The sequence below is a fragment of the Mustela lutreola genome, chromosome 3 (assembly GCF_030435805.1).
Source record: "Mustela lutreola isolate mMusLut2 chromosome 3, mMusLut2.pri, whole genome shotgun sequence".
Taxonomy (NCBI): Eukaryota; Metazoa; Chordata; class Mammalia; order Carnivora; family Mustelidae; genus Mustela; species Mustela lutreola.
This window is the reverse complement of record NC_081292.1, coordinates 68,480,609-68,495,856: the sequence shown is the minus strand read 5'-3', so window position 1 is coordinate 68,495,856 and position 15,248 is coordinate 68,480,609. Positions and strand designations below refer to the sequence as shown.

At 34.9% G+C, this 15,248-nt stretch overlaps 1 protein-coding gene across 4 annotated transcripts in view; it reads left to right on the top strand.

Moving 5' to 3' along the window:
- Positions 1–15,248, top strand: part of MTFR1 (mitochondrial fission regulator 1) — a 56,659-nt gene that overhangs the window by 23,803 nt on the left and 17,608 nt on the right. For 2 of the 4 annotated variants that reach the window (XM_059166344.1, XM_059166343.1), the window contains 2 exons: positions 4,382–4,480; positions 10,259–10,374. In XM_059166344.1, the coding sequence (XP_059022327.1) occupies positions 4,382–4,480; positions 10,259–10,374 (215 nt within the window). Of the gene's footprint in view, positions 1–2,583; positions 2,656–3,548; positions 3,629–4,381; positions 4,481–10,258; positions 10,375–15,248 lie in introns of those variants that run through there. The other 2 variants (XM_059166346.1, XM_059166345.1) reach the window with 2 other exon arrangements.

The following is a 15,248-nucleotide window of genomic DNA, read 5'->3' as shown; positions in this document are numbered from 1 at the left end:
ATTTTGCCTTTCATCCATGTTCATCATGTTCATTCATGCCTTTTTTCATCCAAAAAAAGAACCAGGTAGCAGCATTAACTTACTCCCTATATTTACAGGGTATTCATAATTAAGGCCCTGAAAAGACTTTTTTTTTTTTTGGGGGGGTAACACTTTTTTTTTTCCTTTTCAAAGGTTTTATATATTTGACAGAGCATAAGCAGGGTAGCAGCAGGCAGAGGGAGAAGGAGAAGCAGGCTCACCACTGAGCAGGGAGCCCGATATGGGACTCGATTCCAGGACCCTGAGATCATGATCAGGGCCAAAGGCAGATGCTTACCCGACTGAGCCACCCAGGCACCCTCATATGATCATCAACTTTAATCCATTAACTGAAAATCTATATAGAAAGAAGTTTTCTTTTAACATAAAGCAGTTTGATACTTTGGAATTGTTTAGTTTCTAAAATTTCTTAGCATGCTGCCCAAGTGTAAGAAAGGTATAGTCTATGAAGATTTTACTTTCGGACATCTGAAAATAAAACTTCTTTGCTCCCTTTCAGTAGTAAATACATATTTTCCCATTGTTTGATAATGAACTTAATACTGTGTTTGAAAATATTCCAGGTAGAAACTGCCTTCATTCTTTACGTGTTTTATCTGCTTAAAAAGAAAATGTGCAGCTTTGAGATTAGAGTTTTGTTTTTGCCATTAGAACAACTGTTGATGATTAGCTCTTTGTATTGTACTGTACACATCAGCACTGTAATGGCAGTTACTGATTGATTTACTATATCTAGTTCTTTAGCCTAAATTATGTATGTTCAGTAAAACAATACTTTGTTTTACAGGTATATCCACAGTCAGAGCAAATACCCAATTAGTATTAGTAATATATTTCCAGTAATACTTAAGAATTGTAACTTTGTTTTCCTTTTGTGCTTTGGAGGAAGAATGTCAGTGTGGCTAAGAGTTTAGAGTAAGGAAGAAGAGAACTGTGGAAAGTGTTTTCTTTAATTGGGGATTTTAAATTGTTAGAGTTTCATCTTCCTGTCTCTAGCCTCTTTCCCCAACACACACTTTGAATTTTCCCCTGGCTCCCTTGGAGTTAAGAATTTGTATTTTGTTGTGTCTTAGACTCCTTGGAATTTTGATTAATGGTATGGACTTTATTCTAAAAATAATCACATAAACACAGAATTTTGCATGTAATTTCAGGGACTTGACCCCAGAATAAAGACCCTTGCATTAATATGAAATAGCTAATCTTGAGAAAAATATATTTATTTGGAATTGAATTTGTACTTTTTCCTGCTAAATGGTACCTCTGAAGTAGTAATTTAGATTAAACTGGTCTATAACAGATGAATTACCACATGAAACTTGAGTACAGTCATCACGATGAGACAGATGATAGCTTCAGATTCCAGGCTCACACTTCAACACTTCTACAATAGCATTTCACAATGTTAAAAAAGAACAAATTGCTTTCTTGTTGTCATCCTCCTCCTTGCTGTCATCACTTTCAAACACTGTTTCTAAATGTTAGGGACTGTCATTACTAGACACAGACATGCAAACACACATGCACACATTCATTATTAGATTATTTGTCAGTAGTCATTATAAAGCAAAGCAGAGTTTTTCTGTTTAATAATAATAGTTACTTAATTATTTTCTAGTGGAACTGAATTCTTATTTCTTAATGAAATCCATTTGGTTAGCAGTGCTAGTTTTCTCCCTTCTCTCTAACATCTGAAAAAATATTAATGACAGTTTATCTTTAGAGGAAGTCTTTCATTCTCTTGTATACCGACAAGACAACAGTTCAGCCACCAGTTAGGGTAGGAGATACACTTGGGCCTTACAGTCTCCCAGTGCACAGATGGTGACTTTTCAGTACCATCTGTTCATTATTTCTTCACAGCCATTTACAATTTCTCCCACTCCATGATGGCTGAATAGAAAAAATGAAGTAGGACCTAGTTTTGGGTTCCTGAAAGTTAGGTGCTCTTTACCATTACTTTTTCCTAAAGTCAAGTAAAGTTTATGACTCTTCTTTCTAAATATTCTCATCATTAGCTTACATAGACCCTTCATATTTCTTGGTGCTAAGTGCTATTCAGTTCATAAATAACAGGAAAACATTGTTAGTCTGCTGTATATACTTTGAAAAAAATCACATAAAGCAATCTGTTTTTACTTCCTTTAGAATTTTGTATAAGAAGCCTAAATAGTCTACTTTGTCCTTAAAAGTAAATGTTGAATCTTTGGCCACCTTCTCTTATAGAAGTCACCTGGTACTCTTTTCCTTCTGATATTCAGCAGATGGGATGATAATAGTTGAAACTTAGCCCTGAAGCATGCATAGCAAGGAATGCTAAAAGTTGGCAGAAACATTAGTTCCTGACCTTGGCAAATCCTTTCCAAATTTTTCATTGTGAGTTTCTTGCCCTCTTCATCTCCAGTTAAGATCTTTGCATACTGAAGGGATGGGAGATTCACTTTAGACTCTGTAATTGTCACATTGTGATGCATAGTGTTCCACTACACCTACATCATAGGAGAATTTTGACTTGTGACTAAATAGAAGATTCAGGAAGAGAAGGGATGGTATAGGATGCTATTGCCCTGTGGGTTTCTTTTTAAAAGATTAAGACCTATGAACATGTATAAGGTAGAGTTTGCTTAAATACTGTCTTAGAATTACTTGCCCATATTCTTATTTTGTCCTTGGCCTCTTATGTTGAATTTGTAAAACTGTGATGCTTCCCATTTTTGTCTAGTCCGATGTTTTTCTTCTCGGTCCTTATGTGTTATTATTATTAGTTGTTTGATCAGTCATTGGTGTGAATGATTTGCATTCCTAATTACAGGTAATTCTCTTCTAATCTTCACAGTAGCTCTGCCTCTTAACATTCTTTGTTTAATATTCATATTTCAAAATCAATGTCTTCTTTCTAGTGTCCTATTTCCCACTCTTTACCATCTTTTTAATTTATATTTCCTAAGCAAGAGTTCAGTTTTTATTGGTTATAGTAGCCAGTGTAGGGTATAGTACTTTCTGGACTCTCTTGGGTAATAGTGAAACTTTGAACATATTAATGATGAGTTAGGTAAAAGCTGAGGCATATACCAGAACTATTATATACACATCCCCATGATCTTCACTTTGAGCCCTACTGTTCTATCTAATTGGGTTGAGTTGTGAAAATCTAAGAAGTCAGATTACTTCTATGCCCATTTTACAAATTGTGCATGCTTTTAGAATGGTTTAAAAGTCTAATTTGGATTATGTGTTGGAGCCACTGCTGTTTACAATAACATTTATCCCTTGTTCATACTGCATATATTACGGTAATTCCATTCTTTAAATTAGAACGGCCATGGCATGACTAAAAAGGGTCAATGTCTATTGCTCAGAATACATGCCGCTGATTTGGTATTACTTATTTAGTTTTAGAATATAATTGAATGTAAAATTTAATGAATTAAGTGGTCATATCATTCTTATTCTTTTCTTTTAAAATTGCTTTTAATAGCATACCACCTCTCTGCCTTTCTGTCCAGGCTTTCAAGTGTAGCACTCAAAACAGATGGATAGTTTTTCTCTTTAAGGAAAAATCATGTACTTGGGGAGAAGTTTCAAGGTACTTTATAATGATTTAACATTCTACATGTGTGGTTTTTTTGTTTGTTTGTTTGCCTTTTGCTTTGGGAGTTTGTTTTTGCATAATGTTCTCTGTGTATTATGATTTCATCTGAGGAATTCTGCTAGTTAGGGTCACTGTAAGCTCATTCAGCCTTTGTATAAATTAGGAAAAGATACCTTTACCTTGGGACAAGGCCTCACAAAAAGATGCAGTGTGACTGGATTTTGGCCTACACTTAACCTTGACCAGACATTCTTATGTAGCAAACAAAAGCAAAGTACCCTGAATAGTACAACTTCAGATTCTGAACTTTGTACTGATTTGGGTTTCTTTTGAAAAGTCCATTATAACAAAAGTAGCTCACAGTTTAAAAAAAATCGTGCGTGAATTCTAAAACTAAAAATACAGCAGAAGAGAGAGAAATTGTGTTTCCTTTACAGAATAATACGAAAACCTAATGAAAATGCATTTATTTATTTCAGATGTATTATTTTACAGTTACTAGTTATTCTTCTGTGTTTTTTATTTAATGCCTTACATTAAACTTTGTGTTAATCATAACCAGCTATATATATCCTTAAACTTCTAATTGAGAAATATTAGCTCATTTCCCGTAACACATAGAGCATTCTGATCCCTTAATTAATGTGTCAACATGTTGTGCAATTAATTGTCCAGTGTTTTGTAGGAACAAACTACAAACCTTTATAACTCTTGTAATTAAACTTTTGGTTTTTCCTACTTCCTCAGGTACTTTGGTCTGGGAAGCCATATGGTTCATCTCGAAGTATCGTAAGGAAAATTGGTACTAACTTATCTCTGATCCAGTGCCCAAGAGTTCAGTTTCAGGTACTCTATATATTTTGAAATTTTATATTAATAAGTGCATTAGAAATACAAATAGGCAAGACAATTTTAAAAGTAATTTTGAACCTTTCCCTCTGTTGATGCTACTGTCAGTAAAAGACAGTAAAATCATGGTAAAGTCTTTCTAATTTTACTTCCTCTGTGAAGTGATTATTCAAGCTTTTTAAAGTTCTTAAGACACTTATCCCTCTTAAGAATACGCAGAATACATTTTGTAAAAGCATATAATAAGCCAAGGAGTTGTTAATTCTCAGGTGACCTCAAACGTGGCCTTATGTTACTTAAGAAGCTTCAGATACTACCATTGTTTTCTTTGTCATACCTTCTCCCTTGGACACCCATTCTGTTCTCCTAGTTTATTTTTCAATATCTCTGTGGATGCCTTTTAAGTTGCTTTCTCCATGCTTGGTTTAAAGCTTAGTATTAATTGTAGGAACCATTGCTTTTGGAAAGGACAGTGTCAAGACAAAGAAGTAATTGTTCTCTGAATGAGAGGATAGTGCAACCCTGATTTGGGAATACTTTTAAATGCACAGGTCTTAGAATTCTCTTATAGCACCAGATAGGAGCAACTCTGTTCTTTGCTTGGAGATAAACTGTTATTTTCTGGATTGGGCTTTGTTCCTTATTGTTGTAATAGTGTTAGACATGTTCCTGTTTTTCACTAATTCTCTACAACAGTAATACTGCAGAATATTTCAGTTCAACATTTAAGAATGTAAAGTTCAGATAGCTATACCAATTTTAAATAATAGATTAGCATATGAAATGTGGAAGATATATTTAACTCATAATTCAGAAGCTCAGAAGTGCCTCTGCAAGTTTATTTGATATTATTGATTTACTCATAAATCAATTCTCCTGGTAGATGGAGGTAAAAATCTGTTCCTAAGTAAGCAGTAGAAATTAGCATTTGTTCAGGTTGACTAACGAGATTGTTCATTATTGTGCTCATAATCCTGCTTGCAAATTGACTGGCAAAACCTTTGTACATCAGTCTAGAAAGTGACAGATTGGAACTTTCCAAGAAGTAATATTTTTATCAAACTATAGGCTTTTGAAAAAATAATGAAAATGAAGAAATCTGTGGTGGTAACTCCCAAGCACAATTTCTGAGAATTCAACTCAATTAGACACAAAATGCTTATTGCTTCATTTGCTAGCTTCCTTCAAAATAAACTACGGTTGTTAACTAGGGCTTATTAACTTTTTTTGGATTGCTCAGTTCATTAAAATTTTCTTTTTATCTGTTAATGTATCTACTTAACCTAGTTGCAGGAGAGCTTAAGCATAGTCTTTTGTGTTCATGTAGCTAGAGGTATATAGAAGGTAATCTAGAATTTTTTAGTAAAAACCCAAATCTGCCTTGACAGTGAGCTGAAATACTAGAGCCAAGTACATTTTCTTGGATCTCTCCAAGAGATCTCTTTGTGTTACTAGTCACTTAAAAAGGTATGAGCAGAATTAAGCCTATTAGGTTTAATGCAGGAGCTGCATTTGAATAAAGATGGATAAACATAGGAGAGAGGGATAATGTAAGAGAAAGACTGGTGACCTACTTGAGAATGTAGTGAAAGGTAGACGACATTTGTTTATAGTGAGAGTTTTATTTCCAGTTGGTTTTACAGTATACTGAGTCTTTTCTTTCTTTCTTTCTTTTTTAAAAAATTTTATTTATTTATTTGACAGAGAGATCACAAGTAAACAGAGAAGGGGGGGAAGCAGGCTCCCCACTGAGCAGAGAGCTGGATGTGGGGCTTGATCCCAGGACCCTGAGACCATGATCTGAGCCAAGGCAGAGGCTTAACCCTCTGATCCACCCAGGCGCCCCTACTGAGTCTTTTCAAATTCAAGATCAGTATTTTAAAGATTTTATTTATTTGTTTGTTTGTTTGTTCGTTTGCCAGAGATCACAAGTAGGCAGAGAGGCAGGCAGAGAGAGGAGGAAGCAGGCTCCCTGCTGAGCAGAGAGCCCGATTCGGGACTTGATCCCAGGACCCTGAGATCATGACCTGAGTCGAAGGCAGCGGCTTAACCCACTGAGCCACCCAGCGCCCTATTTTATTTATTTTTTTGAGAGAGGAAAAGAGAGAGCATGTGCATGGAGTACAGCCTGGGGGGTGGCAGTGGGAGAGGGAAATCTCAGACAGGCTCCACACTCAGCAGAGCCCAGTGCAGGGCTTGATTTCACTACCCAGAGATGATGACCTGAGCTGAAATCAGGCTATCCAGGTGCCCCTAAATCCTCAGTTTTTAAAAAGGGACCATACTACAGCAAAGCATGAGAATACTGGATTTAGTGTTGTTTACACAGGTACCTGCTTGGCTTATTGTATGTCACTGTATTAAAATATGGAAATTTCGCTTTCAGTTGTTTTTATTATGGCAGGAATTGGTAGAAAAAGAATTAATAAACTGTAAGTAAAAGCTGTAGATTATTATTTTGCTGTGCTCCTTTTAAGAACACATAATTTGCATTGGGCTATAAACAAATGCCAGTAAAATAGACTAAGTCTGATTACTATAAACACACTTATTGGCAAGAAACTGATAGAATCATGGTTCCTAATTGTTTATTTTATGAAAAGTCACATTAGGACAAAGTTAGCTCTCTTAATATTTTATTCTAGGTATTTCAGCTTTTATACAAGCTTTGTATTTTTCTTTGAGTTCTATTAATCAGTTAGTTTTACATTATCAGAATATATAAAACTGTGTAAAGTTATTGTAGTAAAATTCTTGAAATATAATTGAATTTTGGATAATTTAAATTATATCAGATGTTGAATTAAATTTCTTAAAATCAGTAAAAATACAATGCAACGACTGGATTATTGCTCTGGATGAAATGGTTTTCATACTTTCTGAAAGGACTTTGGATACTTACAAATCAATATTTGCTAATTTTACTTTTAAATTTTATAATGCCCTTGACTTTGAAGAAATTTTTTTGTCTGTTCTCTTCATTGTTTTTTTTCCCCCCTACTAACAGTAGCTATGGTAAGACAGGACCTTGCTGGAATTTTTAGTAAGTTGGTTTTGTCTTTTTCAAACTTCCCTTAGGTCATCCATGCATGTCAGTACTGGCATCTAAATCATCCTTCCAACAATTCCATGCCATCAGCCCCCTTGCCTGCACTGGTGTCTCCTTAACTAGTATTTTACTGAGTGAATTGTCCTTCCCATTCCATGCTTGTTATTCAGTGTACGTTTCAGCAGCAACTGAAATGCCTTTTTAAAAAAAGATTAGTGTTGTTATTTTTCACTTTTATCTTGTCTTTTCAATGAGTTTGGTTTCCTCAGAGACTTTGTTAGACTTTTTTTTAAAGGCATAAATCATTGTTTAATGTAGATAAATGACTTAAATTACTAAGATGACCTTGTTTTGTGGGGTAGGATGTCCATTAGAAATGATACAGATATGATCAACAGTATCATCAACATTTTCATCTCATTGAGCACATGTTACATGTTACTAAATCCATGGAAAGTTTTGGTTTGTGGTTTTTTTTTTTTTAAAGTTTATGCAGAAAGCAACTACATATGTAAAATTGAGCTGCATTGTTTAATCCTTAATTGTGTTATAAATACTCTGAAAAGCTGTCACAAAATAGGTTAACTTTTCTATTTTTAAGTATTTTTATAAAAGTACCATTTTGCTTCCATTTGTAAGCAGAAATATCTAGGAAGAAAATTTCAATTTTTGTAACTTTTGTGGGAAAGGAAGAAGGGTCAAAACTTAGCTTTGTTTTAATATACCTCACTTCCTACAAACTAGAACTGTATTGCAATAAGACTTTTTAGAATAGTTACAATCAGATTGATCTTCATAAAGTCTAGCACCTTAGGAAGGTACCATTCACGTTTTACTTTTTTGATCTTTCACTTTTACAAACAGCCCATTAAATACTGTATGTTCTAGGAACTTCCATGGGACTGGGAGCCCTTTTTGTTCAGGGATCTCCATGTAACCCACTTGGGACTCTCCCTATTACAATGTTATGGGAATATTAATACATTATTGTGTTTTCAGTAACAGATGGAAATAATCTTACCGGATTTCTCTGTGTCTTGAGAGGAGATGTGATGCCCCGTTAATTTCAGTTATATAAGATTGACTGAATATCTGTGTGTTTATTGACTTATTTGGATGAATTTCTAAAATATAAGGGGGAAAAGTAGAAAAATCTTACTGATTTTTCTTTGATCATATCTTTTGACAGTGTACTTCCTGAGGAGTTTACTCCTTTTTTTTTTCCCTTTCTTATGGCCACAGTTATTCCACTACATGCTTTAAAACATTTGTATTTTGAAAGGCTTTTCATCTTAATTCATTATCATTATTATTTTTTGTTTGTTTTTTGCCCAGGATTAGATTCTTGAATATTTACCCTTTTAAAGCTTACCCTTTTCCTGTTGCCTGTATCTTGTCCTCCCCAAAAGCCATAATTTAAGGCATTTTATAAAAAAGATTTTATTTGATAGACAGAGATCACAGGTAGGCAAAGAGGCAGGCAGAGAGAGAGAGGGGGAAGCAGGCTCCCTGCTGAGCAGAGAGCCTGATGCGGGACTCGATCCCAGGACCCTGAGATCATGACCTGAGCCGAAGGCAGAGAGCCCTTAACCCACTGAGCCACCCAGGCATTTTAAATACTTGATATTTTTAGTATGTTATTAAAATGTCAGTTTTCTAATGCTACTTTACTAGGTTGATAATGTTAGGTAGTTATTTCAGAATGCTGGTATGCTAGTGCATACCAGCAGCGAGTATGTTCAATTAAAATTTTATTCATAATATTAAAGACATTTTGATTTTTAACTCTTTCAGTATTAATGTGTTTGCAAGGTATATTTTGTCTTTGAGGAAAAAGCATTACATTTAAGTGTAGCTTCCAAAAGTTTGATCTGACAGTGACAGTATTAAAGGATTTAAACAGAGCATGGGTTACAGCAGAATTTTTTTTTTTTTAATTTTGTTTGTTTATTTATTTGAGAGACAGCATGAAGCAAGGGGAAAGGGCAGAGGAAGAAGGAAAAACAGACTCCCTGCTGAGCAGGGAGGCCAACAGGGCTCTATCCCAAGACCACGGGATCTTGACCTGAGCCAAAGGCAGATAGATGGTTAACCAACTGAGCCACCCAGGCGCCCCTTGAGAACATTTTTGATAAAAGCATTAATAAGTAAATCTCTTTGGCCTTTTTAACTTTTCTTCAATTACAAAGTCTGCATTGTCTCATTTATTTAAAGCTTACTGTTACTTATTTTTAGGAAGTATTAATCTGGTAACTTAATTTTAAAATTATATTCATTGGCATTGTACTTACAAAAAGACAAATTTAATTTAATTTAATTATCTTTCCTTTTTTTAAAGTAAATTCAAGAACTTCAAGAATTTCAGAATATTCTCATTTTTGTGGTTAAGATTAACTAGGGGATTCTGTCTTAGTGCAATTAGTATTTTTTGTTTTTTACAGTTAATACTTTTACTTAAAAATTCATGATTTAAGGATTTTTAAAAAATATTTTTTCAGCATTTTAACAGCAGATCTATATAATACCCATTTTTATTATAATTCAGAGAATGTTATACATTCCTAGGCAACTGTATGACATAACTAATGGTCCATTTTGTGGGGACCTTCAATGTAAATATAGAAACTGTCCATGTGGTTGTAACACCAGAGCTGATGGTTTTCTTTTAGGTGATTAAGTTTTATTCTGACATCTTGGTACCAAAGAACTTTCCTTATAACTTACAGCTTACCAGCCCTACAACAGAATGGAGCCCAAACCATCTAGGAGAAGATGCAGTGGTGTCTTTTGCTGATGTTGGATGGGTAGCCAAAGAAGAAGGAGAATGTTCAACAAGACAAAGGTTAGTCTGGAAGGCTGTCAGCTGGGATGCAGTATTTATTATTTTAAAAGGTGATATATTTGCAGTATTTCCTTTTAGTAATTTGATCTCTGGTAACTAAGCCCATTGTTTTTCTTAAGCAGTCTTATTTTCTGTTCATTTTAAAGACTCAGTATTTGTAGAGTTCCTAGAGACATATATAACTGTCTTAAGTCTCTATGAATCATAGAATTGCCTGCCCTTCAGGAGTTTAATATTAAACGAAAAGGAACTATCATAAATGTGTTTAGGTAAGTAATTTTTATTTTGGGGGGGCAGAGGTTTTATTGGGGCAGAGGAACTTGTGATTCTTAGTAGGGAATTGGTATAATTACTGGAGAATGCTTCCTAAAAGTTAAGTCAAGATGAGTTTTGTTTCAAAGGACAGACTGTGTAAGAGTTAGATGCTTCCATTTATTTGAAAGAGTCTGAACGAATTATTGACTATGCTTCAGTCTAATGAACAGTCGTGCAGCATATTTCAACTCTTCATTCTTATTAGGCCTCAAAGATACAGAGATAAAACAAGACACTGATTTCCAGGAATATTTCTTGTGCTAGAGGAGATTAAAAAGGAAGTCAGTACTATAAAGTTAAGTAAATACAGAAGGTCCCTGTGGGATGAGAGAGGTTTGGCAAGGCTTCTCAGAGGAGAGGACAGTAAAGCTGAGGAAGGACAACCAGCAGAGGTAGGAAGGTTTCATGGAAGGGAGAACTAATTATGAGTGTCAAATACTAGGGTAGGTAAATTAAAAAAAACGAGCAAGTTTCAATTTTGTTTTGCAGTTGGAAGATTGTAATTGACTTTAGCAAGAGTAATTTCATTTGAATGGTTTTAGCTGGATAAAATAAGAATCAAGTAATCCAAGAGCAAAGAAGGAATTTGATTTGAATGACAAGTAGAAGTGAGGACATAGCTATAGATGAACAGAGACCAGGTATTGCAGGATTAGCAGGTAAAGAGCCTTTCTTTTTAAAGATGTTCATTTTATTTTTTTAAACTTTTTATCTTGAGATAGTAATAGATTCTTCATATATAGTTGTAAGAAATTTTACAGAGACTTTTCTGTATTTCCTGTACTCTTTACCTATTTTTTTCCAGTACTCTTTACCTAATTTTTTTCCAGTGGCAGCATCCAGCAAAATTGGTACAATACCACAAGCAGGATTTGACATTGATAAAAGTCAATAAAGTTGCTATGAACATTGGTGAACCAGATTTTGAGTGAATATAAATTTTTATTTCTCTGGGATGAATGCCTGTAAGTGCAATTGATGGATCATCTCAGTCAACTATAGTTGCATGTTTACGTTTTAAGAAACTGACAATTACATTCCTACTAGTAATGTGTGGCTTATCCAGGTCCAGCCTCACTAGTCTTTGATGTTGTCATTCTTTTTTCTTTTCTTGCCAATCTGGTAGTTTTGAAGTTGTGTATATCATTGTGGTTTTCATTTGTGTTTTCTTAATGGCTAATGATGTTGAACATCTTTTCAAGAGTTTATCTGCCATCTTTATTATCCTTTTGGATACAGTGTTCTCTTCATGTCTTATCCCCATTTTCTAATTGGAGTTCACTCCAAGAGTTCTTTATTTTAGATACGAGTCCTTGTCAGATACGTAGTTTGTAAACCTTTCTCCCACATATATGGGGACAAGTGAAAGCTTGTCTGTTCATCTACTTAATAGTCTTTCCCAAAGCGAAAGCTTTTAATTTTGCTAATGTCCAATTTAGCAATTTTTTTGTTTTATGGGTCATGCTTTTGCTGTCAGTGTAAGAACTGCAGTCTGCAGGTTCTCTCTCACTCTTTTTTAAAATCTGTCCTTCAATTATTAGACCAACCAAAAGAATGAGGAGGAATGATGGGAAGTTTTCCCTCCCAGACACCACCTTCTGTACAGCACGGGCCATTAATAGTATAAAGAGTAAACTACCATAAAGAATATTTATTTCCTGTGGAAAATTATTTTTCTCTTGAGTACAGATTGCAAGTTAGGTTAAGACAAATGAAAAGAAACAAAATGTTAACTTATTGAGAGAAACAGTCTATTTCCACTGCTTTTGGCAAATCTTAAACAGGGTCTGAAGAAAGCATTATGTGTTTGAAAAAAAATCACGGAGATGGTAAACTGGTGTTCCATGCCCCGCCCCCCTTTTTTTCTGTCTGAAATCATCACTGGTTAAAGACAGAAGCTACTTCATTACTACAAAGGAATGCCATGAACTTTTAAGACAAGCGCTTTCACACTTCTGTGAACGATCAAAGTAAAAAAGGACATTGTCATAAGAGAAAAATAAAGACAACTAGAGAACTTTAAAGGCATTTAGCTACTCTGCTATCCTCAATCAGTGTTTTTATATATTCAGTGATATTAACAAAAACAGCATGGAGCCTAGGGTGATACAAGAAAATAGGCACATTATAATGACATGGTGAAGGGACAAATATTCCACTGTCACAGAGAACCTCACATTGCTTAATTTAGTTTAAGGGGTTATTTAAATTCACGGCCTTTTGGAAATTTAATGATATGTTGTGATTCATCTGAGCTTTTCAGTTGGCCCCAAGCTGGCCCCACCTTTTCTTTTTAAAAAATATTTCATTTATTTATTTGAGAGAGAGAGAGAGAGCTAGAGTGGGGTGAGGGACAGAGGAAGAAGCAGGCTCCCTGCTGAGCAGGGAGCCCGAGATGGGACTCGATTCCAGGACCCTGGGATCATGACCTGAGCTGAAGGCAGATGCTTAACCCACTGAACCACCCAGGTGCCCCAGTAAACAAATTTTCAATGTCCAGTTCATTTACTCCTTGAGGAGTCCTGAAGTAGCCAGTCTCTCCTCATGACTATCCCCGGAATTCACAGCAATCCAGAGTCTTTCTTTTCTGTCCTTTTGTTACTTTCAGTATGCCCCATCCAGTGAATTTGAGGCATATGTGTAAAACTTTCAATATTTTCCTGATTCTTCATTTGTTCTGGTAACATGTCTATATATCCCTGTCTTATAATGGAAGAAACCCTCATGAATGTGCCTTATGGCTTGAACTGATCCATTTTGCATGATTTCTTTCATTATCTGTTTCCGTGTAGGACAGGATTGGCATAGCCTGTCTGATTTCTCAGTTTTGTTGGGACATGGTTTTTTTTATTTTAATAGTTCTGCTTTATGTTTAAGTGTGCTCCTTTGATTTATATTTTGTAGTTTTCTCCAGTGAAATCTGGGCCTGGAGATTTGTTTTTGGTGTGTTTTAAAATTATGAATTCGTTTTTCTCCAGGTTACAGAACTGTTCTATCAGTTTCATTTGGGTGAAATCTTGGTTGTGCCTCTCAGGGAATTGGTCCATTTCATTTGAGTGGTCAGATTTATGTGTGTGGTATTATCCATTGCATTTCCTTATCCTGTTGATGTTTACAAGGTGTGTAGTTGTATCCTCGGTTTCATTCTTGATACTAGTTAATTTGTACCTTCTCTTTTTTTTTAACTTGTCAGTTCTTTTCATCTTTTCAAAGTTCATTCATCTTTTCAAAGAATCTCTTTTCATTTTTCTGTTTTCAATTTTGTTGATTTCTTCTATTTTCTTCTGGTTGTTTTGAGTTTGTTTTGCTCTTATTTTTCTAGGTTTTTTTTTTTTTTATTTTTTTATTTTTTTTTTTAATTTTTTTTATTTTTTTTTTTTTAATTTTTTTTTTTTTTAAAGATTTTGTTTATTTATTTGACAGAAATCACAAGTAGATGGAGAGGCAGGCAGAGAGAGAGAGAGGGAAGCAGGCTCCCTGCTGAGCAGAGAGCCCGATGTGGGGCTCGATCCCAGGACCCTGAGATCATGACCTGAGCCGAAGGCAGCGGCTTAACCCACTGAGCCACCCAGGCGCCCCTATTTTTCTAGGTTTTTAAAGTGGGAGCTTACTTTATTAATTTGAGGCTTTTCCTTTTTTCTAATACAGTAGTCCCCCCGTATCTGCAGTTTCACTTTCCACAATTTCAGTTACCTACAGTCAACTATGGTCCAGAAGCAGATGATCCTCCTTCTGACATATTGTCAGAATGTCAGTAACAGCATAATTCTGCATTAATTCTACATTTACCTCACTTCATCTTATCATGTAAGCATTTTATCATCTGTTACCACAATAAGGGTAAGTACAGTATAGTAAGACATTTTTTTTTAAAGTATTTTATTTGTTTATTTGACAGAGATCACAAGTAAGCAGAGAGGCAGGCAGGGGTGGGGGAAGCAAGCTCCCTGCTGAGCAGAAAGCTCAATCCCAGGACCCTGGGATCATGACCTGAGCCGAAGGCTGAGACTTTAACCCACTGAGCCACCCACATGCCTCACAATAAGACATTTTGAGCAAGATAACATTCATGTAACTTTTATTACAGCACATTGTTACAATTGTTCTGTTTTATTATTATTTTTACTGTTTTACTGTGTCTAACTTATTCAATTTTATCATTGATATATATGTATAGGCAAGAACATACTATATATAACATCCAGTACTCTCCAAAGTTTCAGGCTTACATGGAGGTCTTGGAACATATTTCCCCATGGATAAGGGGAGACTACTGTAAAACCATTTTAGTGCTATAAATCTCCCTTTCAGCATTGCTTTAGCTGCACCCTACAAGTTTCAGTATATTCAATATATTTTTAAAAATCCGTTCACTGTATTTTCTTTTAAATTTCCCTTGAGATGTCTTCTTTGATCTATGAATAATTTTAAAGTTTGTTCGGTTTCCAGATACTTGGAAATTTTGCTGTTACTCTATTGTGGCCAGAGAACACATGCTGTATACTTCCATTTTAGATTTGTTGAATTTTTATTTCGGTGGTCCCAGATATGGGCCATTT